This window comes from Diceros bicornis, chromosome 1 (genome assembly GCF_020826845.1).
Source record: "Diceros bicornis minor isolate mBicDic1 chromosome 1, mDicBic1.mat.cur, whole genome shotgun sequence".
NCBI lineage: Eukaryota > Metazoa > Chordata > Mammalia > Perissodactyla > Rhinocerotidae > Diceros > Diceros bicornis.
Window position 1 is genome coordinate 38,440,684 of NC_080740.1, and position 27,179 is coordinate 38,467,862.

A 27,179-nucleotide genomic window follows, 5' to 3' on the forward strand; every position below is an offset into this window, starting at 1 on the left:
CACACCAAGGAGGGCATATTCCATAAGTACTCCCTGAAACCTCATCCCTCAGGCTTAAGGCCCTTTCCTGCTTACCTAGAAGGTAGCTGACAATCACAGGCAACCACTTAGAGAATCTATCTGAGGTTGCCAGGGTGTGCTTTTTGCACCTAGTCTGCTCTCCATAAGTAACAGAGTATGCACATGCCAGATAATTCAGGTGATGAAGATGGATTAACCAGGAGTTTCTCCCCTGGGTATAGTGGTTCACATTATCTAAGTTAGTTCAATTAAATGAATTGGGCTGGGTGTTTTGTGTGGGGAATTGGAGGCTGGAGGAGAGAGTTGGAAATGAAAAATGATTAAGAAGACATTGAGCTTCCTTCCGGAGGGCGCAAATTCAGTGTAGAAAGCTGGGCACACAGGGAGGCTTCTACACAGCTTAGATTGCAAATGCCGTAATGGAGGCGTGCAAGGTTTGCCACACGAAGAGGGCAGACACGGGGTTAGGGGAGAGCTTCATCCTATCTCAGTTAGAAATAATGAATTCACTGGTTTCGTGTGAGGATTTGAAGGAGATTACATAAGACCAAGAGATCTCTGGATTGTCTCTGGACGATAGGTTCCCCATGAAAGCAATCTGGGACACAGTTTGGGGAGGGGGAATCTGCACTATATCTGGACCCAAAACAGATCAGAACCTGGCAGACCAGAGACATCCTAATGGTCCATTGTAGCCTCTGGTCTCTTCTTTCCCTTGGCCTGGAGGCCTGGACTCAGCTCTAAGCTAGCCAGGTCACAAAATCCAGGGAACTCAATTTACATTTCACATTTTATTAGGGTTTGAAAACATGGGTCTCTGTGAAATTGAAGGGAAGCAGGGAGGAGTGGCAGAAATAATCTACCCAGCTGCGTGAACTTGCACAGTATACTTTATACCTCTCCGAGCCTCAGTTTCCTCAACTATACATCATTGGGGCTGGTTGGACCAGATGGTTCCTATCATTCTAGGATTACACTGGATAAACCACAGATATAGAGGTTAAACAAAGACTGGAGAGCCATTGTTTTGAATATAACTATAGGTAACTCTGAGTTTTGGTTAAGTGGATGAAGGCAAATGACCTCACAGGCCTTTCTATTGTTCTGGCATTTGTGTCTGCATGGCTAGCACTAGTGTGCAGTTCACAAGATGTTCATTATCAGAGGAGCAAACTGCACCATCTCTAGAAGTGCAAAATAGCCGTATAAATATTTGCATATACCTGGGCTTAGGCACTCGTTCATCAGGAACTGGTGTCCAGGTGGAATCCGGAGACTTCTGTTCTTTGAATCTCCCAGTGAAAACATTGGCAATGTCAAGCATGTCATAGGCACAAACTGCAGACCCAGGGATGCTGCAACATGACATGTCACACAAAGTGTTACTCACACAACAGGTACATATGCAGCTTGGAAAACATACTCCAAAAAAACTTTCCTAATATGGGCAATTGAAGTTTAAAATTCATATCATAAACTTATAAACGTAAGGGAGCCTAGTGCATACAGAGAATGTTTCTGTGAATCTAATTTGCATCAATGGCATTAAAGAAAGGGCTAGTTGCAGCAAATTCAAAAAGAGAAAAAAACCTCTTCATGTCTTCATTGCTTCTGGAATCGCTTTTATTTATAAAGAAAGAATGGTTGAGCTGGTGATTTTGAAGTTTCACCAATTGCCTGATATTAATTATCAGTCAATAACCCAAAGATAAAATCTTTAGAAAACATTATACATCTCTAATATTGGTGAAAATTTGAAGTAAAAGTGCCCTTACTGTTCGCGTATTGCTTCTTTGAATTTGGTTCTTCAAGCCAAGGACTCCGCGAGTGAGAATGTATGTGTGGGGAACCCACGCGTATTTTATGTTAGTCACTGTACATTTCAATTTTTACTTCCTGTTTATTTGCATACAACTAAACAATTTAAGTCTCTAAAGCACCAACACTTTGCAAATAAAGTGCTCTATTAAGTGCTAAATAATAATAACGACGGTAATCTCTACCTATAATTATATCCTTGCGTGGCACTCCTGGAAGGACTTGGGGATTTTTTTTTTTTTTTATCAATGGTGAGAAGGCATGAATTATTCATTTATCTGGGTACACGGAACCCATGTTTGTTTTTGACTATGGTCGTTCCTTGATTTTGATCAAATAAACTGCAGGCACCAGCTGGCCAAGAGTTTTAATCAGGGTGTGAGGGAGTGGGCCACTGTGTGGCAGGAGTATCCAGGGCAAGACGTGGGTGCTATGCAGCACAGGAACATCATCCAGGGCAGAGAGGGCCATTTAGTCTTGATTTGGCACGTGTGGAAAGGATATGGAAATCACTTCATAAATGATTAGGAGAATTTTATGCTATCTTTAATTTCAGAACACAATTATTGAAGTATTACTAATAAAGAAAGAAGTAGGGAGAGGATTAGAAAGCTTATTTAAAACAAGATTGCAGGATGAATTTTGAAGCATGTAGTATATATATGTTAGTTCACAGAATTGAGTATATAAGACAGTGATCCTGATTTGTTTTGAAATTTCAGAACTCTAGCATTATTTATTTAATTTTGTAAGACTCTCTTCACATCTCCCTTTCCTAAACGTAACAGCTGTACATATTTACTTTAAGTTTTAAGAAAAATAGGATAAATATTGAAGTATTTTATGAGGCACCTCGTAATAACTAAAGATACCCAAGGATTTTAATATCTTCCCAAGGTTAGAATCTCTTGTGAAATCCTTTCTTCTTCCTTGCCTACTTTACTCCCTTCCTCCTTCCTTTCATCTTTCCTTCATTCCTTTCTTCCCACCTTCTGTTCATTCAGTATATATTTATGGAATCCCTAATCTCAAGCAGTAAATGCTCAATAAATACCATAGAGTTCTGCTCTCTCTGTTGACTCACAGTTCGATGTGGAGGCAAATAACAACAACGGTAATAACAACAACAACTACTCCAAGATAGTCTGGTAAGAGTAGTACTTGAAGAGGTATGCACATGGTCTCGTGGGAAGTGACTCAAGCTGAGACTTGGGGCATCCCCAGAGTTTCAGTGGGCAAACAGACATTGGTAGGATGGGAAGACTTGGCAGAGAACAGGGCAAACAGACATTGGTAGGGTGGGAAGACATGGCAGAGAGCAGGGCATGAGCAAGCATGGCACATTCAAGGAACAGATTTTAGCTCCAGTAAGCCCATGGAGCTGGGGGAGGAGATGGGCCAAACCATGAGGGGGCTTGTGTGCCATTCCAAGGAACTTGAGCTTTATCCCCAGGGCAAAGAGAAGCACCTAAAGGGTTTGAAACAACCTGACATGACCATGTTTGGAGGATGGGGTGCAAATGGATGAAATCAGAGAGAGTAAAACCAGGGAGGGACTATAGATGAAAATGAGTATGCACATTTTTACCATTTTCTGATTTTACTGAACAAATACGGTTTCTGAGATTGCATAAGCGTACACTAATTGGATGTTTCCTAGGGACCTTTTAAGAAAATATTTTAAATGCAGTATCTGCAATATGCAGATATCTACTACTGTGTTGTAACTAGAAAGTAACTCACGCCCTCGAAAACAAACAAACTAAAAATGTGCTCTGAAATTCCACTAGCTCCTGCATTCCCATGTACCAAGACAGTATTCTTTTCAACAATCCTAGATAGATGGGTTCTGAAGTATGAACAGTCAAGGCCTGCATTGTAATATCTTTTCTATTCTCAAGTCTAAAAATCGCTACAGACAGTTAAAGCTTACTTAAATCTACCTGAATACTTCTTGCTGCAATATAGGTTAATATTTTCAGATATCTTCAGTGGGGCACTCTTGACTCTTGTCCTCCATATAATTGGGGAACATTATTTCATCCTTCAGCTTGCTCTGTTTTGGGCTCTGCCCAGTTCTTAAACATTTCTTTCTTGATGCTATCCTCCAGTCTCATCATGTATGTGCCTGTCATCTAGGCACTCATCAAGTTCTCAAAAGTCTTCGTAAAAAGTATAATCCAAAACAAAAGAATGTATTCCTAGAGGAAGATAATATAGAACATCCAAAGTTCTACACAGAAATGAGAATATAGTACATGTATTTAGATTTCATGACCATGCCCGGAGTTATGATCATTTTCACACAAGGGTGCAAGGACTCTCAGGTCTTGGAGAGCTAAGTACCAGGGAATCTAATGCCTGACTGCCTTGTATTCTTTAATCTCCACACATTTCCATTGCTCCAAGAACAATTAGTAGTGTGTCATTTAATTGCTCAAAGTCTTAGCTTAAATAAATAGAAAAACAGGAATGAACAGGCTGACACTCAGTATTTCTAGGTACAATGTTTAATGACTTTGAAGTTCTCACTCGAGCCCTCTAGAATCAGACAGTAATGCTGTGGTTGGGATCTAGAATCCTCTGACAAGACAATAACCAAGGCCCCTTAGGTGGGATGCAAGATGGATTCATCTGAGTCCTAAATTTCACTGTGTAGCATTTTAATAAATTTCCAATGTTTTTACTTCAAAAGTTACTGATCCAGTCATAGAAATATTAAAAATCAAATAGTATGTTAGATGACCTAGAAGAGAAAGGAGGAACATTCTTGAGTTTCAAAGCTGCCTCTTCCATCTACTGACTACCTGGACCAGGTAAATAATTGAGTTCAGTTTCCTCAAGTGTAAAAAGAGGCCAACAGTATTCCATGTTCAGGATTACTGGAGGGATTGAGAAATAACATATGAATAGTGTTTATATGCCAGGCATATAAGTAGAAGATATTGTTATAATTTTTCTAATTACTTTCCCTAAAATCCTAACGTAATAATGCTTATAAATGACTGTTAATTTGTTGATGAAAACTGAGTGTTAAGTGAGTGGCAATTTTTCCATCAGTTACAAATCTTGTGTATTAGAAGAGGACCCCTTGGGAAGAGGAAGCCAGGAAGGACCGATTAGGTCAACACAGCCAGGGCATGGTTACCTGTTATAAGGTGTGGAAAAGGTTGCCAGGACAACATCACGGCCATTAATACGAATCACGTCTGTAACCGCCTGGAGAATGTTGAAATAAAAATGAGAGTCTCCAGGAACTGAGCAGTTCAGACGAGCCTTGAGGAAAGATGTCCACTGTTTCTCCAGGACTCTTTGAGACCCCCCCATGTCATTCTTACAAACCTGAGCCACTCTTGGGAAAACTACCTGCAGAGGAAAAACACACAGGGAAAATGAAATGCACTCACTTTTTGAGATCTTGGTAGAATTTGCCTTTCTTTGAAAATAGAAACAGAACAACAAGGTGCTTAATTTAATCCGATGTTTCTAAAATCAGTAGCAAAAATAAAAGGGCGAGGGGGACTCAGCACTGGAACAGCATGTTTTAGAAGATAAGGCTGTGGCATTTAATACAGAGCCATAAATCCTTCAGGGGATCAGCTCCCAGCCACATAAACTCATTTCCATACAGACTGCTTAGCTTTTTATTTCCTCAAACAAAAGCACACTTTGTATGCGCCATCTCTGCCATCCTTGCTAACTGCCTCTGGGCCCTGAATTTCATACTCTGCATTCCTATAACTGTGCAAGCCACACTGGCATTGAATCTGTGCCCTCCAACTTAGTGACCTTGATCTACTCGCTGGTAAAAGAACGGAAATGGACATCCCATAAGTGTTCTTTTGCATTTGTCAGTAAAGACAAAAATCAAGACGCTCTGTTTGTTTAAAGATAGTGGATATTTACTCCCTCTCTGTGGAGCAACGCAATCAAAAAGAGAAAACTGATGAGTATACCTAGAAACCACATCTCAAGATACTTGAAACTCAGTATGAAATCAACCAAACATCTGTTGATTAAATTTTCAATAGAAGTATTTCAGAGATCCCCTGTAATCCATTACTGCTCTGAAAAAGCGTACAGGCCTCCGAGGCAGCACTGTGTCTCACTTCCACCAAGCTTTGGCTGGATCTTCTCAAAATGATGACCTTGTCATTAGATTTATGGTTCCTATTTCAAGGTTATTCATAACAACATTGGTCCAAAAGTGAGACATCCTCCCCTCTTACCTTTCCCATGGTGTTGTACTCCACTGCTATTTCCCTGAAGAAGAAGTAGATATAGTCTCCATAATCCACCGCTTGGACAAAGTATGGCTCTGTGGACAAATGGGCAGTTTAACTGGGGACATGTCACACAGAGTTAAAAGAACGTCAATCAATTGCAACCAAAGACATGTTATTAATTAAAAGTGTAGGGCCATTAGACACTTGGTTAACACTAACCATTTCTAATGACTTCACACCATGCAAGTGCTGGGGATTTCAGAAAGCACTCAAGCCTACAAATTCTATCTTTCAGAAGCAGTTGCAATCAACAATGAAGAATAAATGAGCTTTGCATATCTCTGTAATTTTATTTTCCACAATGGAGTGCCCATATTACAGAAAGGATTTTGTACACATCTCGTCAACCCTGACTCATATGGGGTTGTGAATAGCTTTTTTCCTGTTCCCCACCACCTCCAATCCCCCGTTCCCTTCCATGAATGAAATGTTCAGTTCTTTTCACGTGGGACTCAAAATGAGAGTTTGAGGCAGGGAAAGATGAATGTAATATATTCTATTGTGGTGGCATTGGTACTTTTGTTAATACTCCAGAAACTCATGGGAAGTGAAAAAGGGAAGTAAATAAATCAATTGAGGCAAAAGATGCAATTTCCACCTTCTGGTCTGTCAGAATCCATTACTAAAATGAAACTACAGTCTAGTCCACTCGGACTCTAAATCTCCCTCATGATATGTATCCCCCCCGCCCCTTTTCTTCTTTTGTTTGTTCACCTTTCAACCATTTTGAATCGTGCTTGACGGTCCGTAGGGTTGGGCTGTCTCCCAGACTCCGGTAAATGACTGCATCGATGGCAAGGAAGTCAGTCACTGTGGCCGAGTATAATTTTCCATCTTAGAAGAAAAAGAAGGGTGAATGGGGTGGGAGCAAGACAGTAGGTGTGGAGGAATAATAGAGACATCCTCCACATTCCTTTCCTACATCAGGCAAATGATATAGGACAATTGGGAAAAAAACAAGAGTCGCTGGGAAAATACTTGGCCCACATTCCTAACCATTTTAAATTGGGATCATAGAGACGAAACATTTTTCATTTTTAAATTGCATGGCAATTTTTAAGCAGCAGCAGCTCAGGGAACAGAATACATGAAAAATCTTGTTTGCTTCAGTTGATTAGATGGACCTTGACTGAAATCTCAAGGCCAAGGCCACTTGGACACTGCGCTGCCATCACACTGTGGTAAACTAGGTTAGGTGGAAGTCCAGGGAAAGGTCGAAGCTGATTGTATCACCAGAATTTTTAAGTACAAGCAGAAGGAATGGTGTTCTCAGACTGAACAGGTGAGGGGAGTTGAGGAAGCGGGATTCATAAGCAAAAAGCCGACTAAATTGCGACTTATATCCAGAGAGTCTCTACTCCTCTTCACCTCAGTCGTGACAGCCACTACACCCTACCAGTCTAGTTTAAATGCGAGATATTTACGTCAGTATTTCCCAAGTCATAAACTGAAAACATTCTGACATGTAAGATGCCAAAGCAAAGAAAAAATGGGGAAGGGGTGACACTCAGTTCAAACCGCATTCTTGCTTTTTGAGTGATATGCTTGAGGGTACATCCAAAGCAAAAGAAAGTGAAGAGGACTGAAGATTAATCCCTAAAACTTTTGATTCTTTTCCTGGATTCGCAAACATGCTACACACAAATAATCAATTGCAATGTTCTACAATAGCAAAATCTATGTAGATAAAAACAGAAACAATTATATTCAAAATAAAAAATGACTTGGTTCATTTTTAATGGATTAAATATCTTCATTAATTGTATGTCAAAGTGGCTTATGTACAATACAGTGCTCTTTAAGCTCTTCCAATTGTGAAATAAGTATAATGATTTTAAAAAAAAGGTTATCCAAATATACCTAAGCAGAGTTCTTGATGTCTACCTTTGGTCTTAAAATAACTGAAATTTCCTCAGGTTCAAGGTTGCTATGATTCTATAATAAAAGTTTGATTTTTGTAGATATGTGTTTGTCAATAGAAAAGTTTGCTGTCTTGATATCTGCATTATTAACAGCCAGGTGTTAAAAGTATTGACTGTTTGGGTTATATTTGCACTGCAGACAGCAAACCTTTCTATTGACAAACACACATCTACAAAAATCAACTTTTATTATAGAATCATAGCCCAGGTCATACAGATATACCTGGGAAGCAGCAGGGGGCAGTGGGAGGGTGGTGTGTGTGTGTGTGGCTATTCCTCCTGACCACTCTCCTGTACTCTTTTTGTTTTACACTCAACACTGGGAATCTCACCAGAACTTTACTTGTAAAACAGAGCACTAATCTGCCACTCTTGGTAATATGACAACCATTCAGTTGCAGCAAGGATCTTCTATTAATAAGGGCTGAGCTGTTATGAGGTTTCAAACATTCCAATGAACACCTTTTCAAATATACCTATTGGGGGAGGAGAGGGGCAGTCATAGTATGGTCTCATGTGACTCGCTCTTTATAGCTCCTGGAAGGTTGGTGGCCTTAGTAAATACTCTGCCCATTCTCCCCTTTCTACCTCAGGCTACAAGAAGTCCTCTTTTTAGTTTACAGTTAAATTTAAATTCTCCCCTGCAGCCCACATCCTCCATGGTACCAACCAATGCAGGTTCAAGTGTCAGAAAGGTGCTACATGGAAGCTATGCACTTGAAAATATACTCAAGCATCTCCTTCTACTGGCCTTGCTTCTGCCCATGCTGATAAATAGGTTGACAAGACTGTGTTTCTTACAATGTTGCTTCCTACTAATATTGTGCTCTGACTTTGGAGGAGAACCCAAGGAACTTTTCCTTCTTAACTTGGCACAAGCCGTTTCTACAATCTGTGACTGCAGATTCAGGCCCACAAGTGGATGACACTGAGGATGAGGTTCAAGGAGCTAATCTTGTTTCATAATCAAAGCCCTCAAGTTCCTCGTCTAGCTAGGATGTGCCAGTTTTTAGCTGTTGTGATGGGAATTATAGCTAACTGCTTTGTTACATGCTATAACAATCATTATTATACCAACACTTCTCCTACACCCACCTCCACATACACAGCTGGCAATGAATTCCTAAACAAATTCATAATTAAAACACACACTCATACACAAATATCCCAATTTGAAAATGATGGCTTATTTGCTGCTGCTTTATATCCTTTGCAGGGGAAGGAAGGGGTGAGGATGGGGAGTATGGGTCAATCTATGCTAGTCAGCATCATCCCTTCTGCCACTGCAATCTTTCCATCAGAGACAGGTATACAACCTAATCAGGTCAATGATCTTTGAGAAGATTTTTGCTGGAAACTTGCAGGTATGTGGCCTCACTGCTCTGAGAGAGGTTCCAGAAGCTTCCTTTTGTCTCTTTCCTTCTCCCTTCTACATGTGGACATACAGTCCTAATGTAGCCCTAACTGGGGCTGGCAGCCATCCTATGACTGTGAGAGCAGCCAGTCTCTCTAAAAGAAAGAAATGAAAGATAGCAGAAAAATGAAAAGGACCTGCAGATGATATTATTGAGTTGTTCAATCAAACCAACCCCAAAGTCTACCCTACCTTGAAAAATCAATCCACATCGGTGGTTGGAGGTGGGATTTTCTACTACTTGAGCCCAAACAGGCCCTAACTGATATATCACATATTCAGTGCAAAGCTGTTATCCTTTTCTGAAGGCACAAAAGCAGGGGTAAGTGTGGCAAAGACTTCTTTCAAGAAGCAAAAGTACAATTTCCATACTAATTTCAAATGGAAAAGGCATTCTTAATTACAGTATTCACCAGAGAATCAAAGCACAACTGTGACTCTGTGAATCCTCCAGAGCAGATACACAGCGACAGGCTGAACGTGCAAAAGCAAATGCAATGAGAGGAAATCAGGTCATTTACCTGCAAACAGTGCAACGTTGGCATGTTTGGCATCATAAGGGCATCTGGCCATTCCACTAAATTCATCCCCAAAAGATTCCAAAGTATCCATCTAAATGAAATAATTGGACTTAATTAAGAACAACAACAACCAACAGTAGTAATAGCAACTAATATTTACAAAGCACTTAATGTGCTAAGTAACAGATATGCATGGTGCAAATAATCCTCGAATACTCTCTGAGATAAGTCCATTGGTTTCAGATGAGGAAACTGAAGTTAGAGAGATGCAGCCACTTGACCGAGGTTCTACAGCTAAGGGAGTCTGAAATTCAATCATATCTGCTTGACTGTTAACCATTACAATAAATAGATTCCCATATCCTTCTAGGATGCTCTAGAAATAAGCATCTTCTCCTTGGAAAAGCAATTTTTGAAGCAATCACCAAGGAAACTTATTCCCCTCCCTTCTCCACTCCCCCCAAATTATCTGTTGGGTCATGAACTCTATAGAGAATGACCTCAGTGTTTGATTTTGTTTTGCCTGAGGAGTCCTGCCTTTGTAGGTTAAATTCCAGGAGAAGACACTGGAATTCTTCCTCAGGTTACCTGGTAGAATAGTACAGCATCAGCAAAGGTGAAAAACACGGATGCAAGCAGAGCTCAGGTGGCCTTTTGCACCTACTTCAGAAACATGTCCCAGCCTCAGATTGTGTAGATGAGAAAGAGAGGCCCAGAAGCTGAGGGGCTCACACAGGTCAAGGGCAGTGAGGAGTGGGGCTGCTATTTGATTTCCATCTCCTAGTGCCCAACCCAGGCCTTGTTCCTGTATGCTAGAGGTTATCACTGGCCTGCCAGCAAGTTTTGTTTGGCCATCTTAGTATGTAAAAAAAAAAAAAAAGGAGAAAAGAAATGGCCCTATTTTATTTTATTTTATTTTATTTTATTTTATTTTATTTTATTTTGTGAGGGAGATCAGCCCTGAGCTAACATCTGTGCTAATCCTCCTCTTTTTGCTGAGGAAGATGGGCTCTGAGCTAACATCTATTGCCAATCCTCCTCCTTATTTTCTTCCCCAAAGCCCCAGTAGATAGTTGTATGTCATAGTTGCACATCCTTCTACTTGCTGTACGTGGGACGCGACCTCAACATGGCCGGACAAGCGGTGCGTGGGTGCACGCCCAGGATCGGAACCTGGGCCGCCAGTAGCGGAGAGCACGCACTTAACTGCTAAGCCACCGGGCTGGCCCGAAATGGCCCTATTTTAAAACAGGGAGATTGCACATGAAAACCTGGATTTCTTACTTTTTTTGAACAAGTGGGAAAATCAATTCAGGCCCTTCTTACCCAAGTGGCAGCAACAAACTACAGCTAAGTAATGGCCGCCCCTGCCATTTTCTTCAAATAAGCATGTGGTCTCCAGCACCAAGGCCCCTTCACCCACGGAATGTATCGATCCTGCTTGCTTTACTCCTATAAGTTACCTGTCTGACCCCATAGGCATTTGCAGGTGTGGCAAAGCCTTTCTAGCTGTTCGCCAAATTCCAGTTCCCTTTCCTCCATATCACTAAACTACATTTCCCATCCTCCCTTGCAGTAGGGTGTGATCACATCATTGAGCCCTGGCCAATGAATGTGAGTGTAAGGCTATGTACCACCTCTAGGTCTTGCCCCCAAAAACCTTCCAGGGTCCTCCACTCTTACTCTCTTTCCACATTTGCCTCCTAGATACAGTGAATCCTGTGGAAAATTCAAGACCCTAGGAGATGGTAGAAGTATGAGCAGGATGGAGCTTGGCCTTCTGAATAACCTTATGGGACAGAACCTCTCTCACTGACCCACACTCTATGGTGATATAAGCAGGAAATGAGCCTCTATTAGTCAACTACTAACCTTATTAAGCAGTTGGCCTACCTTTAACAATAATTTGGTGTTTCCTGCCTTCTACCATGTGGTCTTCCTTCCATATACCATGGCATCTTCCTAGCATTTAAATCTCAGCACCATGGAGTCCATAAAATGATCTCCTCCACATCGTTAATGTTTTTACACCCTGCTGTGGTTCGATCTTCTATATAGTTTTAGGGTATTTTGTTTTTCATCTGGCAGTTGTGTGGTTTGACTACAAATATGAAAACTGAAAGAAGATAAACCTAAGACAGCACTGGTGCTGAGGAAGGATCCAAAAAAAGGCCTTTAGCACTAAAATCAAGGTGCCTTAGATCAAGGTGCTTTGTGTTGTTGCTCGGGAGGAAAGAGTGAGGTTCTTACTGAGCAGCTGACAATGGAGTGTTGTCCAATCAATTGTGCCTTTTGCCCTAAACTCCCAGAAGCCATTTCAGGAATATGACAGGGCGTTTCGATCTGTAATCATTTTGAGATAGTCTCTATAGAAGCCATCCTATTTGTTTAAACGATAGTTGAGATTCACATAAAGCAGTTGCATTAAAAACATATTTTTAGGGGAAAGATGTTCAAGTCAGACATCTTTTAAAGCAAATGTACTCTTTCCCCCGGCACATTTTTATGAAAGTCTTTTCCTGATATTTTATTCCAACAAGAGCTTCCTGTTGAACTGTGACAGACTTTGTGGTCTATGGGTCTGGCAAGTATTCAAAAGTGATGCTTAGTACACAATGATGCAACAGAAATGCCCTTATCCCAAGCAGTGCATGCTGTAATCCTGGCAGTGGGGAAACAATATACAAGGGGGATAGGGTTTTTTAAAATGTACCTACTTCCAAAAAAAAGTGCCCACAGCCATAGCTAGTCAAAGGCAAGAAGGAGTGAAGAATTAATGTATTGGTCTGTGAGTTTGGAAAGGTTCAGAGACAAAACAATGCTATGGTGAAATCCCCTTTCCATGAAGTAAGAACTAATCCTTGTAGTAGTCATCAAATCTCAGACTTAACAGCAGCCCCTGGGAAATTAAATCACCATAGGGTACAAATAATTACACTAAGAACCAGCCTGACTTTTGCATAAGATCAAGAGGTTTAGAGACCAGAAGGGAAAAGGTATGGAGTGTAGTTTTAGATTTCTAGTGGGTAGCCTTCAGAATTCTTCCCCAGATAATCTTATTTGGGACTATAATCCTTCAAATACATTCAGCTGACTTCTGTTATAAAAATTGTATAAATCAGGGCATGGTGCAGAGGCAGAGACCCAAAATTTGTCACCCTCCTGCCTCAAGTTAATCTAATCAACTTGATGCTTCTGTGCTATGAGACCTGGGTTTTTCAGTGGAAGACTGGTCATTGTTTTTGCTTTGAACCTTTGGTCCCGATCTGTTGATAAAAAGCAGTTAAGAGAGGGGCTGTCCATTCTTCCTGCAGCCAAATACATTATGTCCTGTGTCATCAGCAAAGTCCCACTGTGCCCCAAATCTAAAAAAACACTTTTCTGAGCAATGCCAAGGGTTCTCACTACCGTTCACAGTGCTAGGCAAATGGACAGGACTGTGTGGGAAGAACATCCCGTCTGTGGCTTCTGAGAGGCCCAGGCTCCTAGAACATGTCTCAGCAGGTGTGGCGATAACAAGTGAGAGGTGAGAGTATGACTATAGGTGACGCATCCTGGGAATGGAACATGTGCGGGAAGAATGAGCCAGACCACTGGCGGCCTGTGTATCCCAGTCCCAAGAAAACCTGCAATTTGTCATAAAAGATAGCTCTCCAGCTAGGGAATTCGTTGGGATTTGTGAGAAGCATTAATCTTAATGAGTCCTAAACAATGACAAACAGGGATGGAATATTAAGTGGCTGAATTAAAGTGGAAACTTCAGCTGTTTGCTGTTACTGGCTAGAGGAAATGTTTGACTGGACCGGCTGTCTCTATTATAAACTGAATGGATCCTGTCGTTATTTAAAATTTTGATATTTTATGATAGTATTTTTTGCATTACTTTAGATTTTTAAAAATATTGCATTAAAAATATCATTGATCTTGATTACTACATTTTTTGGGTGTCCCCTTACATTTAGCGCCCGAGGTGAGTGCCTCCCTTGCCTCACCCTGATACTGGCCCTGCTGGTGCCCATGTCCAAACACAAGATGGAAGATGAGTGTCAGTGTAAACAGACCCTCCCTTCCCTGTCTATGCTAAAGCAGAGGGTCTTTTAAAACTGTCAAACCAAAGGTTGGTGAGTCCTCTGGTTCTGATATCAGCCCATCATTTCTGTTCTCATTTTTCACACACCTAAGGGTTCACTTTATGCTGATGAAACCCAAATCTATATTTCTCCCCACGTCTCTCCCTAAATCAGGGCTTACCTATCCATCTTCTCATTAGATATCTTTATTCATGTCCCATAGGATTGCCATCTAGAGTGCTAGGCATACTCAAATGTGAAAACTGAACCCTCATCTTCTCACTACCCCCCTCAACCCCACTGCTCTTCCTTTGTTCCGTGTCTAAGCTGGTGGCAGCCCCATCCATCCACTCACCTAAGAGACAGCCTTGCAGTCATTCTTATCTCCTCTCTCTCCTTACCCTGTGCTTCTTCTTAATTATTAAATTCTACTGGTTTTCGTCACTTAAGTATTTCCTGGATCTATTCTCTTCCCTTCATCCTTGGGGCCACCTACCTCTCCAGTCTCTATTTTGTTATCATCTGTCACTTCACAGGCCAGCACCTCAGGACCAAATGAAGTTTCTCAAGCTCAACAGACTGTTTCTTACTCCATGCCTTTGTTCATGCTGTTCCCCCTACCTGTTATGCCCTTCTCCCTTCCTTTGGCTAATTTCTACTTCTTCTTTAAGACAAAAGTTAGGCATTATCTCATTCACTATTTGCCCCGTAAAAATTAATTGAGCACGTGTTTGGAGGCATTATCAGGTTCCGGACAATGACGGATGTGGTCCCCATACTCACAGAACTTATGAGTTTCTTCTGGGCTGAGGGTGTTCATGTTCCATATGTGAGAACAGCACGGGGGAAATGTGTGAAGAGAGGGGTCATCTACCTCCTTCTGGAATCTTTCCCTGACTCCTCATCTCAGGCTATGGTTTTCTGTTGTGCTTCCATAATGCTCTGCATTATGTCACCATGGCAGCAACCCCATAGAATTGTAGTTTTCTTCTCCCTGTCTGGCTTCCCTAAGGATGGAGTCCTCCTATCTGTCTTCACAACCTCAATGCCTGGTCATGGGAGGAACTCAATACATGTTTGCTGAATGCGAGACTGTGGCAGAAAGAAGGGGCAAGGAAAGCTAACAGATGTGGAGCCAAGACCTTAGATCACTGCCACCTCTGCCTCTGCAGCTGGTAGCTCCTGCTTCTTCAGCAATACCTCTGTTAACTGCACCAGAACTAACTAGATTTATTAACACTTTTAGAGTTAATTTTTTTCCCCTCACATAAAGGCCAAGGTAAGTAAGGCCATGGTCAAATAAGCTGAGTACTAAATGGAATTAAATTCCTGTGTTCTTGAAAATCTTACCTAGAGGAAAGTCTACAGTTTCCAACGGCATGCTTTTGAGATACCTTTTAAAATAGGACTCACTCACAATATGAGTGCATTTTTGTGCTCAGGGAGGAGATGGTAGGGTGGGAGGGAGAAAGAGAAAGAGAGAGAGAGGAAATCCACATGGTATATGTGGTAAGTATGTTGATGTTCTGAACAATAAAGAATAGGGCTTACAGAAACTAACTTTGCTGGGTAGGCTCTTTAAAGACGTGTCAATCAATCCTGAACAAACAGGAAGCTTAGAAGCCTCCTCAGGATCACTCATGTGGAGCAATACATTAAGTCGAACAAGTGAGAGGAACCAACGTGGTGTTGAATTACCCCTCTTATGTTGCTGCAGGTACAATCACAGTAAATACCTCCGGGCCCTGTGGTTCCAACTGACAAAATAGCATTTACCTTATAGTTTCTGCAGGAAGGGTTGAAGGCATTAGTTCCACAGACAAACAAAGTATCATCATTTTTCTTTAGAAGGACTTTAATAAAGTTGTGACACTCATCCTGAAAAATAATTCAAACATTTTTGTATCCAGTCCATTCCATACAGAAACCCATTCTTCACCGTGTACCACGATCTGCCGACAGTAAGGTTAAAGTGAGGTGGCTGAGGAGTTCCCCTGTTAAAAGTTCCAGCTCTTTCTGGTGTTTACCAAAAGATGATGTTGACAACAATTCCTTTTCAACAGGAGATAAAAACATGGCATAGAGTGGAAGAGCGTGTGTTTATGTCACACAAGGAAAGCAAACCTGGAAGTGCCAACCTCCCATCATATTAATTTTAATGCCAGATGCTCCAAGGTCCCTTGATGTACAAGGCTCCTGGCTGAAGTGTGTTTTTACATTTCTATGACCAAAGGCACAAACCCCTAGAAGTCTGCAGCAGCCTTTTCCGAGCTCTCCCGCAGACTCCCTGAGGGCTGCGGCCTGCGAGGTGGGCCACTGGAGAGTGCACTCCGAAGAGTTGGGGCAGCCAGCTTTGTGTCCACAATCCCTAGCGCCCCTAAGTAGTTCATGGTGCTGCCCTAGCAGCTGTCGTAATGTTTCATCACATTAAAAGCAAACTATTTGTGCAAATTAAAGCCTTCAATAAGTTGATGGAAAAAGCAATTACTGGGGGAAAAGGGACTAACATGATCCATTCCACATCACCGTCTACAGCTGGAGATAACAGTCAAAAACTTAACCCAAAGTGGCAGCTGCAGGAGAAATGAAAATTGCCTACCTTATGCTTTCCCTTCATTCTGCATGTGTCTACATCAGCCTGTCTAGATTTCCATGTCAGTTTCTGCAGGGATCAAGAAAGAAATCAATTAGAGCCCAGAGGTTGTTGCATTTGATTTTAGAAGTAAGAGTTCCCTTGGGGAGACTAGAGGCTGAACGTATATTTATGGAAAGCTTTCTGCACCCTTTCTCCATGATTAATTCACCATAACAACAAAAGATTAGAGATGGAAATGTTCATTTAATTTTGAACTCCTATCTATTCATTAAATTACAGAATGATCTTCTCTTTGAGATAAAGATAAAATAGAAAGGAAAGAAGGATAAACAAAAGTATGGAAATTTCACATAAAATATCCAAGTTAATTTGCTATAAATTATGCTTATTTTGATAAAATACATGTCCTTGCCCTTTCCTTTCAGTTGACAAATCAATTTTCATATAACAGGCTTTTTCCTTAAAATATGGAAGTCATTTTCTTAAACATAAAGAGGACATTCACTGTAGGTGGACAAAGATTTAATTCAGGTTACACTCCACGTAAATTCATGGACTGAAGGGATCGTCTACTTCTATGGCAGATTTTATTAACTAAAATACCTCCATGTGGAGTTATAACGGAAGCTTAGGTTATATTTTATGTCTGTCTGAAATGGATAATGATCAAATTCCTGAACCACAACAGTCAAATCAAACTTAATACTGCAAGACATGGAAACATAATATTGAAACCTTTGAGGGACAAAATTGTACATATGAAAACTGATATTTTCCAAACATGACAATATTTTATTAAAGGAATTTAGGAATTACCTAAAACTCAAAAGTGTATATGTACATATATTTGACGAACAAACTATGAAATACATAACTGTTTCTGAACATGTATTAAGCCCTAACGTACCCCCAAATTAGGATTTCACGAAGTGTTCAAATTATTATTAGCCATTTCATCTCAATCAATGCATTTAAAATACATATTCTCTTCAGGAACTATCCTAAGGTCTTTCATTTCAGAAAGATGATTTTAAAACTACTTACTTTGCTACAATAAATTTCTTCTGTGTGTGAGGTGTCTATATCAACAGTATAAATATGGTCCCTATAAACAAAAAAATTAATACAATGTCAAACACAAGAATCAAGGCAGTTCATTTTTTCCTGAATGAGTATATATCTCATTCAAGGCAGATAAATCCATATCCATGTTATTAAAAAACAAGACATCCACATGCAAGAAAAGGGGGAGTTCAGCCTGCAAGAGATGCCTCTGAATCACATTCGGCACCTTCTGACGAGTGGTGGCGTCTTGCCGTAAGAGACAACTTTCATGAAAACTTTCCTGTAGTCTCTCTCATACCGAAGCTATAACGTCTGTATATATGTAGCTCAGGAGGGAGGACTCTGAAAGTTAAATTGGCCCTTAAACTGGAAGACAGATGGGTTCACATGCCCTTCCAGTATCTTCAAATTCATGTACCAAACACTTGGTATTCAATATGCCACATTTGTTCATCTATGGGGTTAACAAAAAGCTAATCTCCATCTCCATCTCTCTTGAGAAAACATATTTTCAGTCTTAGCTTTGATGATTTGATTGACAAGATGGAAGATGATAAAGGTAAAATTATTTCCAGAAGCCACTCTTTTCTTCACACCATGATGATCAATTAAAGTCTAAAATGTACTTGAGCTAAAGTTTACATTTCTTGCTTCTGTTCACCTTCCTGTTTTGCTGAGAATTTGGTTGTCTTTAAGATTTGCTGCCAATCTCCCCTCGGAAGGAGAGAAACAGAATCAGCAGCTCAGGTGTGGGGCTATATTTAAACATCCCTTTCTGTGTGAGCCGAGTACAAGGGCGTTTTTGTCTGGAATTCAGAAGAAAGAAAAGAACTACATTCAACTGGGGAGATGGGGGGCTAGTGAGGGAAAGCAAAACAGCTCATTTTCCCTTGAAATAACATTGACTTTTTCTAAAATGCAGGAAATCCTGGGGCTGGAAAATTACCCACAGCTTTAAACCAGGACCTCAAGGCTCCCATGCAGACTTTCAAGCCCCCTCATTACTTAAAAGAAAGGGGGGCGGGGAGAAAGAAAAAAGGAAAGAAAGAAAGGAATTATCTGCTGTCAGGATTCACTTTAATTTTTTTTTCCCAGTTCTTTGGAAATCTGCTACTGCTTTTAGGGAAAGTACAACAGAGAAAATAGAACTAAAAACAGGCTCTCTCATGTGAAAATAAAAGGATAGGGTCAAGGCGGTTGGCTGACAAAATTCCCTGGCCTGCTACTGAACTGTGAGAGAGAATGTGTATGTGTGTCTGTGTGTCTGTGTGTGTGTGTGTGTGTGTGTGTGTGTGGCGAGGGGGAGAATGGGGAGCCTGTTTTGTAAACTGCTGAATTGGGAAGTTCTTCAAACTTGAGTAGGGTGCCAGAATCTCCCTGCTCTTTAATTTCAAGGCAGTTTTATTGCATTCGTTTATTACTTGTTTGACTTTATTGGGGGTACTGTGGGTCAGCTCATTATTGGAATGGAATTGCCTATTACTTTGGTATCAGGTTTGAGATGACTCTAGGTTTTCCTTGCCCTGCCTCCCCCTCCAAACTTTAAGTAGGAGCTGAATATATGAATTGTAAATTAACAACTGATTAACATGCATTGGCAATTCCTCAGAAAGCTCTAGGACTGCCCCCTTCTGGCATGGCCTATTTATGTTAATGAGCAGTTTAGAGATTAAAAAGAAAGAATTTACAAAATGGATAATAATAAAGCAGAATTGAAAAGAGTTCCTGCCATCCAGCCTCACTCAATCCCTGGGTTCTGGATGGGACTGGCTTCCGACTGCTGACACCAATTGTCTAGAAGAACTGGGAAGCCTTTTAAAAATAGAATTCCGTGAAGGAAATCTCCTTTGGACAATGGCAATCTTTTTCAATATCCAAGAGATCACATTGCCCAGCAAACAGAAACAGCGCTTTATGCCAAACCACAGACCAGGGTCGGGGGTTATTCCCAACCACCCATGTGTGCATCCCAAGATTCATACGCTCTTCTTACTGAATTAAGTTATTTGAACACAAACTGACTTAATCCTAGGACTTCCTCTTTCCCCCCTCCAGTGAGCATCACTGAACTGTGTTGCCATGGCTCAAGCCTGGGGGAAGGATTTAACTTTAAATCGTGTTACTTGCTGCCTAGGAACCCGGATCTCTCAAGGCAATGTTGGGAGATGTGAAATTAAAGGGAGAGGAGAGACTCTAAATATGGCTGCCACGGAACTCCTTTAGGAATTTTTACAAGGGTATATATTGAAGGAAGTGGCTTCGTATAGAGTGAAAACCAATATATCAATGCTAGGGTGTTACAATTTGACCTTTAATGAAAGGTGAGTCTCTTCTAAAGTTTTCAAAAAATGAATGTGTTTTTTCCTTCCATTTCTTCTGTCTCCTTTTTTGGAGTGGCAGTTAGGATAAAACTGTCTTGGTTTTAATGAGCTCGAATAATGCTCACTTTTTAAGTTTGCATAGCACCTTATTCCTAACTCAGGTGACACCCTGGACCTGCAGTCAACACCCATGCTAAATCATCAGGTATGAGCAGTCCATTATATTGTTTTTTCCCCTAGAGACTCAGTTGCAAAGTGAACAATTCACAGAAGATTCTTGAGTCAACCTATTTCTCACAGATCCAATATTTAATCAGTTGTTTTGACTAGCCTTTAGACAATTAGGTACAAATGTAGTCTTCCAGCCCTGCTACATTTAGGAAACTAAAAATGATATTTAAGAAGGAGCTGGTATTCTACTAGAGAGGTTGGCTACTGACGACCTCATTGGAATGCTTTTTGATGAATACCCACAATGCCTATGTTCTTGGGCTACTGCTATTAGAAAGTTATTGCCAGGACAAATAGTATCACTTCTGTTTCTCAGTAGGCTGCATAGTACAGGGAGTAATGGCCCAGACTCTAGAACAGGAAGACCGTCCCGGTTCAAGTCCTACTTCAGTCATTTTGACCCAGTCATTTCACCTTTTGGTACCTTGGTTTCCTCCTATAAGACATGGGGATAATAATAGCTCCTTCTCATAGGGTTTTTTTTTCCAGGATTGAATGAATTAACATTTATAAAGAACTTACAACTATAACTGCAATTGATATAGCACATACAACTAATATGTACTATATAAGTATTTGTGAAGTTAAATTTTTTAAAAGTGTTTTGGCATTGCTCCCTGTGACAAAATATGGGGTACTCACAGGATATTTTAATCTAGCCAATGTTTTTTTTACTTTGTTGCATCGCTTGTCATTTCAGAACATCTAAGTGTTTTAAAAGAATCTAGCACTGTCATTATTTACCTGTTCTTCACTTATGCTAACAGTCAGACAAGTACTGCAAACATGATCTCTATTTCTTCTTCCCAGTATGAAATGATTAATCAATCTAGATCCAGGAAAGACCACAGTGGAACCCCACAAGATAGTTCTCCTTGTTGCTGTTCATTTAGAATTTTTTTTCCCTCCCTAAAGCCCCAGTACATAGTTGTATATTCCAGTTGTAAATCCTTCTAGTTCTTCTATGTGAGCTGCCGCCACAGCATGGCTACTGACAGATGAGTGGTGTGGTTCTGCACCTGGGAACTGAACCCAGGCCTCCAAAGCAGAGCGTGCTGAACTTTAACCACTAGTCCATCAGGGCTGGCTCCATTTAGAATTATTTTGAATGAGCTACATGCCCCCAAAATGGAGGCTCATATATTGTTAGAATCCCAAGGGACTTCATTAAGCTAATCTAACCCAACTTCTCCTTTGACAGAGGACACTTATGGTCAGAGAAGTTATCCAGGTAAATTAAGAGTAGAATGAAAACAAAAGCCTAAATCCAGGTAATCCCTGTTTGGGCAGTATTCTTACCATGCCATTCAGCCTTAGGACATGGTCTGTTTAAATGACAGTTCCCCAGGGGATGAGTATTTTCTTACTAGATCCAAATCAAAAACTCTTCTAAAATAAGTGCTATTGCCATTCTGTTAAAGTAACGATTTATACTCTGTATTCACTGCAAAATTACAAACAGGTTTAATACACGCACACCTACACACACAGCATATAATACATGTTTACCCATTCAACTTAATTTAACAAACAAGTATCAAGGAGAGAAGCACTCCACTGGGAGCTTGAGTAAATATTTGCATATATGTTCAAGGTAAACAGTGGATTATTTGAGTCTGAGCTCCAAAATATGCAATTATTTCTGTCTAAATCCACATACAGTTGAACAGACACAGAAAATCTTGAAAGAATGATTGCTTGACAAACTAAAGTAGCCTTTAAATTAAATAACACTTTGTTTGGGAATGTCATGATCTTTAAAATGACCCACGGCGGGTACATTTAGGTCTTAGGACCTTCGGATGCTCTGAAGGCAGACGTGAGGAAGAGGCCACTCACCTAGCAGCAATGTAGAGGGTTCTATTCATGATCATAATCATCTGGATGTCCAGTCTGTGCCTCTGTGTGGTGTTCCGTCCTGGCTTGTGGCCCACAAACACCGGATACTGTTTTGTATCTGTGAAAAGAGGAGATGGGGGCAAGAGTGGGAAGTGGAAATCAGGCCAAGAATTGACAGGGCAGAGAGAGGAGGGGGGCCCAGCCACAGAACAAAACCATATTTAAGTCAGACCATGCCACCATTTTCCATCTCCAATGTGCCTGTTATTTTAGGAAATACTATGACAGAAGAGTGCTCTTTAAGGATGATCAAGTTACAGTTTCATTTCCAGATGATAATAAGCCTGGACTTATATTTCTAAGTACCTCAATTTCTGACTTGTCCTTCTTTCTAGGGGTTAAACTTGCTAGTGAACTCTTTACATGAAGGTGCTCTTTTCTTCCACAGTTTTCTTTTCATCTTCTTTAGAGTGCTAAGCCTGAGGGGCAGTCTGCCAAAGATCTTGTCTCCGGACAAAACTATTTCAAAGCAGCGTTCCCATCAATCACCACAAAGGCAATGTGGTCTGGAGGCGAGAGCCCTCATCCAGGAGCCAGAAGAAAAATACAGTCTCCACAGGCGTCCAGTTGGAATAATCTACTATTGAAGGAAGCCCCGCTAGGTTGGTTGGCATTCTAGGAACTGTGGGAAGTTCACTCTTGAGTTAAGCAATTGGCTAATCTCACAGAAATGGGGGCTTTGACAGGACAGGGTCAAACTGAGTGTAGCCAGTCAGGTGATCTGGAATTTTCCCTGACTTGGAGAGTCAGTGAGCATATTTCTCCTTCCTACAGTTCTCTTTAGCTGAGAGCGGGCAATTTGTAATAATATCTGACCTTTAGAAATACCTACATCTCAAAAATCTCTCTGCCTTTAAACCTACAATCTCCAGAGCACTGGCAATCCTCCAAAGAAACTAAGAAGGAAAGAAAGATGAGTCCCATTTAAAAGGCAGTTGTTTTCCACTGGGGGGGGGGGGGCGGTATAAATAAGACTTGAAAACCATGCACAGGTTTATGCTGAGATCCCTACTTTAAACCCCTGTAGTATCTGGGCTTAACCTGTAGTGGGTATCTTATGAGAGAGCCTTGATATATTTTACTCACAATCAAGCTTGGTATGGGATTATTTTGTGCTTTCCCCTCCACTGCTCTGAAATTTCATTTACCCATTCATTAACGAGCTTGCTAAAACAATTCCTGTCTCTACTATCAAGACTTTGAGTGTCTGTTGAAGTATGATTTTCAGCAGCACATTTGGGCTGGGGTCTCTTCTGTATAAGGGCATCACAGATAGAATACCTATCTCAAATGGAGATAAATAAATTCTTATTAAGGTTTGGTTAATTCCTAATAAGGTTTGGTTAACCTTGAGTTAGGTAGACTCTGCCACTTCAAGAACAATGATCTCGAACTATACAATGTGGTCCTTAATCATGCCCTGACTTTTGTTCTCTCATTGTTTTATGTGTCAAATGTTGCCGCCTCACCTTCATTTTTCAACCTAGGCCATCCAGCAGAAAGCTGGGCATTGATGGGTCTCCTTAGTAGCCCATATTATTGTTAAACACCTTTTTTATGGTTGCAATGTTTGTTTTGGGATAATTAGTAGGAAAATAGATATTTGGGTGAATGTTCTCTTTCACCTTTTCTGTGATAAGATATTTTATCTTTTGGAAAGAAAAAAAAAAGTAGTAAATCGACTGTTCCATCCCGTACACAGGTAGGACTTTCCTCTTTTGAGGAATCAACTGAATTCTCAGATCATGTTGCTTTCTACCCTTGAAAATGAATCAGAGACCAAAAGAAAGTTATAAACAGTTAAAATAGGTCCTCTGTGAATTCAAAATCACTCTACCCAACTCTAGCAAAGATATAACTTCTAAGTTTAAAAAAAAGTTAATTTTTGTCTCTAATTTTGGGGATGCCAAAACAGTCTTATTTTCTGTTCTTATCTTGTAACAATGCCCATATATTAGTTACATATGAAAATGTGCAATACTGGCAATACTCAAATGATAGTGATATTCTCTCACAGCTGCTTTTCAGGCATGATCATGGCCTCCCTGCAGTAATTGAGACTTCACTGGAGGCATTGAGGAATGGTTCAAATCTTCACACGTGTCCCCACAACAACATGTAACAAAGGAGTTACACAACAGTCATCCTACCAGTTTGGCTGGACTTGATTATCCACCTTTGCCATCTACACAAGTAAAGTGACTAACAGGTCTCCTATTTTATTAAGTTTTTAATTTTTATGTTTTGCTGGTTGATGCAGGCTAAAATGTCTGCAAAGGGAGAGAGTGAGAGGAAGATCGTGGATACTTACAGTTGCCATGCGAAATACTGATTGGCTCAGAATCTTCTGGGAAACCAGCCCCAGCGAAGTGTAGCAGTGTGAAATATAGCAGCAAGGCTTCTGACCTCATAGTAGTTCAGCGGGGAGACTTTATTTCTCTACTTCACCCTGGCAAAGAGCAAAGAAGGAATTTATTTATTTATTTCTTTTGCAAGTCAGCTTTATTCAACTCCATAAAATAAAATGGCCTTGAAGATAAATTTAAGAGAAAAGGGGCCTCTGCTTCACATCTTTTCCATTGTGAATTCACTGATTATTATGTTTTACATAAAGAACCTGTATCCATTATCACTGCACCCTCCTTCCCATGCATCTGAACCCTTTTGCAAAGCTTCTCCAAACACGTGACACAGAGCCTTAGTTCCTTTGTCCTGTGCCATCTTTAGGCCATTACCGGTAACTACTTCACAATTAGGAAACTGCATTCCAAAAATGTAGAAACTGAGAAAGCATTTTTTTTTTTAATGTAAACACTTTTCTTCTTCTCAGCAGGTTTACAGCATCATGTCATCCCCTAGACTTGTTTTATTTGGTCAGCCCAGGATCTTTAAAAAATTTGAAGTAGTTGTCAATATTGAAAAATTAGGAGATTTCTAACTTTCTTTATAAAAGTCAGAATATCTGACATACTGACCTAAATGACAATTCCCTTCAGGCACCACGCCCCCACCCCCACCCCCAACACACACACAGGTACACACACACACCTATGACTGGCCTTGTTCGCTGATATCCATTACCTGCTTGATCCCTCAGCTGAGATTTTCACCTCTGGTTTATGTAATTCTCTACTAGCCTTAGACATAAATAAAATCACATAATCTGTGTTTAAAAAAAAATAAATGGATCCTTTCGGGATCTATGAAGAATGCTATAGGGAGAATCTGAAACCACATCCTGAAATGGTATTGTTGATTAACAAAATCATATCTCTGTATATTTTAGTCTCAAATACTACCTTGCAATGAAACAGTAGTGAATAAAAATGCCAGATATACTGTTCTGCCCATCTGTATTTTCTTAAAGATGCTCTTTATGTGTAGAAAAATTCTCCTAAATCTTAGAAGTAAAAACAATCCCATGTGGGGGCTGCTGGATACAGTAAAAGAAGACTCATCATACAGTAAATACTGCATAATTCTCAGGCATATTTCAAGTAAGCGTTGATCTATCAGGGAAATTAATGTAAAATAGGGCTATCTTTTCATCTTTCCAGGGTAGTAAAGCCTTTGAAGTAGCCTGCTAAAGATTATCTTTTTTGAACAAAGCTATTTTACAGTAGTCCATCAATCATATAAGATTTGTGTGCAGAAAAGTCAAACTTAGTAACTTAGATGTCTTTGAAAGTTAATTTGGCAAATAAACTGCTAACTTATGCATTTTAGAGCACCACTTAATATTAGATACCTGTCTCTCTTCTTCATGCCAAAAAAAGCATTAACAAGTCCCAAGTGTTGCATCGCAACTTATAATTTCACAGACACAGCTGGGTCTTAATCATTTCTTCAATTGAAAAGTGCACATTAATTAATTTGCTTTATCTTGAAAATCAAAAGAGGGAGAGAGGTTGAGAGAAAAACCTGAGCAATTCCATATCTCCATCTCTGATGTGCAGATAAAAATTAAACTTTAAATGATTACTTGTTCACAAGGGTGATCCATTACCAAGAGAGTTAAACATGTATTTATAGACAGGTTAAAAGCAACAGTCCATTCATTCATACATTTTCCAGTTCTTCCTATTCTAGAGAACCTGGACCCAAAGGGAAGAAGCTCTCAGGTGCCCTTACTTGCTTCTCATGGCTCCCGTTCAGTACAACATCAAAGAGGAGAAATCAGTAACAGGAGTAACTAAAACATAAACTGGACACCAGTCAGCTGTTAGATTTTAGATGAGAAAGTCTGTGGGGAAGAGGAAGTGGCAACACTTACCAAGGGCTCAAGAGCAGCATTATAGTGTTATACAGAAGCATATTACCCCAGAGAGTTTGCAGCATGTAATGGAAGAATAATAGATACTCAAAAGGCTGATTCTCATTCCTTTAGAAATCTTTGGGAATATATGTATTCCCAATTAATCTTTTAAAGATTAATTTTTCTTGACATGACAAATGAGTCTCTATCATCCTTCCACAATCGCATTCATCTTTGTACAAATGTCTTACAAGCTAGGGAGACAAAGTCCTGCTATTTTATTATGTCTCCCGATTTTAATTTTTTCCATCTTAAGATTGCATGGGTTGGATGCAACCTTCTCAACCCTAGAAGCTGACAGGAAGAGCGATGCATGCAAAAGAAAATCTATTATGCAATGGCTTCTTCTAATCCTTACACATAGCCAGGATCATGGCTGAGATGGGTTATTTAAATATCTCCAGGTTTACAGTAAGGCTCTATGCCAGGAAAAATAGCTGTTCTATGTGTCTTTCTATCATCATATCATCAAGTTGTTAACATGTACATTATATGGGTAAAAGTGTTCTGGCAGTACTGGTTAATCTTGGCCGGTCTACATGAACACTTTACAATTTTCTGCAGCTAAGGTTTTGATGTATCTTTCCATTCCTAAAAACTTTGTGCTCTAACCCTTTGTAAACGTGTAGACAATATATTTTCTTGTTGAAGTGATTACTTTGTGGAGAGATTCCCAAGTCAATCACTTCTCATCCTGCAG

At 40.2% G+C, this 27,179-nt stretch overlaps 1 protein-coding gene across 7 annotated transcripts in view; it reads right to left on the bottom strand.

Annotated features, from left to right (window-relative positions):
- Positions 1 to 27,179, bottom strand: part of SEMA6A (semaphorin 6A) — a 124,793-nt gene that overhangs the window by 37,115 nt on the left and 60,499 nt on the right. For all 7 annotated transcript variants that reach the window (XM_058538937.1, XM_058538955.1, XM_058538963.1 and 4 more), the window contains exons 2-11: positions 24,476 to 24,613; positions 22,105 to 22,222; positions 17,693 to 17,753; positions 16,652 to 16,714; positions 15,829 to 15,930; positions 9,983 to 10,073; positions 6,840 to 6,959; positions 6,069 to 6,157; positions 4,988 to 5,205; positions 1,245 to 1,376 (exon numbers count right to left, since the gene is read on the bottom strand). In XM_058538937.1, coding sequence (XP_058394920.1) covers positions 1,245 to 1,376; positions 4,988 to 5,205; positions 6,069 to 6,157; positions 6,840 to 6,959; positions 9,983 to 10,073; positions 15,829 to 15,930; positions 16,652 to 16,714; positions 17,693 to 17,753; positions 22,105 to 22,222; positions 24,476 to 24,575 — 1,094 coding nt within the window. In that variant the 5' untranslated portion in view covers positions 24,576 to 24,613. The remainder of the gene's footprint in view (positions 1 to 1,244; positions 1,377 to 4,987; positions 5,206 to 6,068; positions 6,158 to 6,839; positions 6,960 to 9,982; positions 10,074 to 15,828; positions 15,931 to 16,651; positions 16,715 to 17,692; positions 17,754 to 22,104; positions 22,223 to 24,475; positions 24,614 to 27,179) is intronic.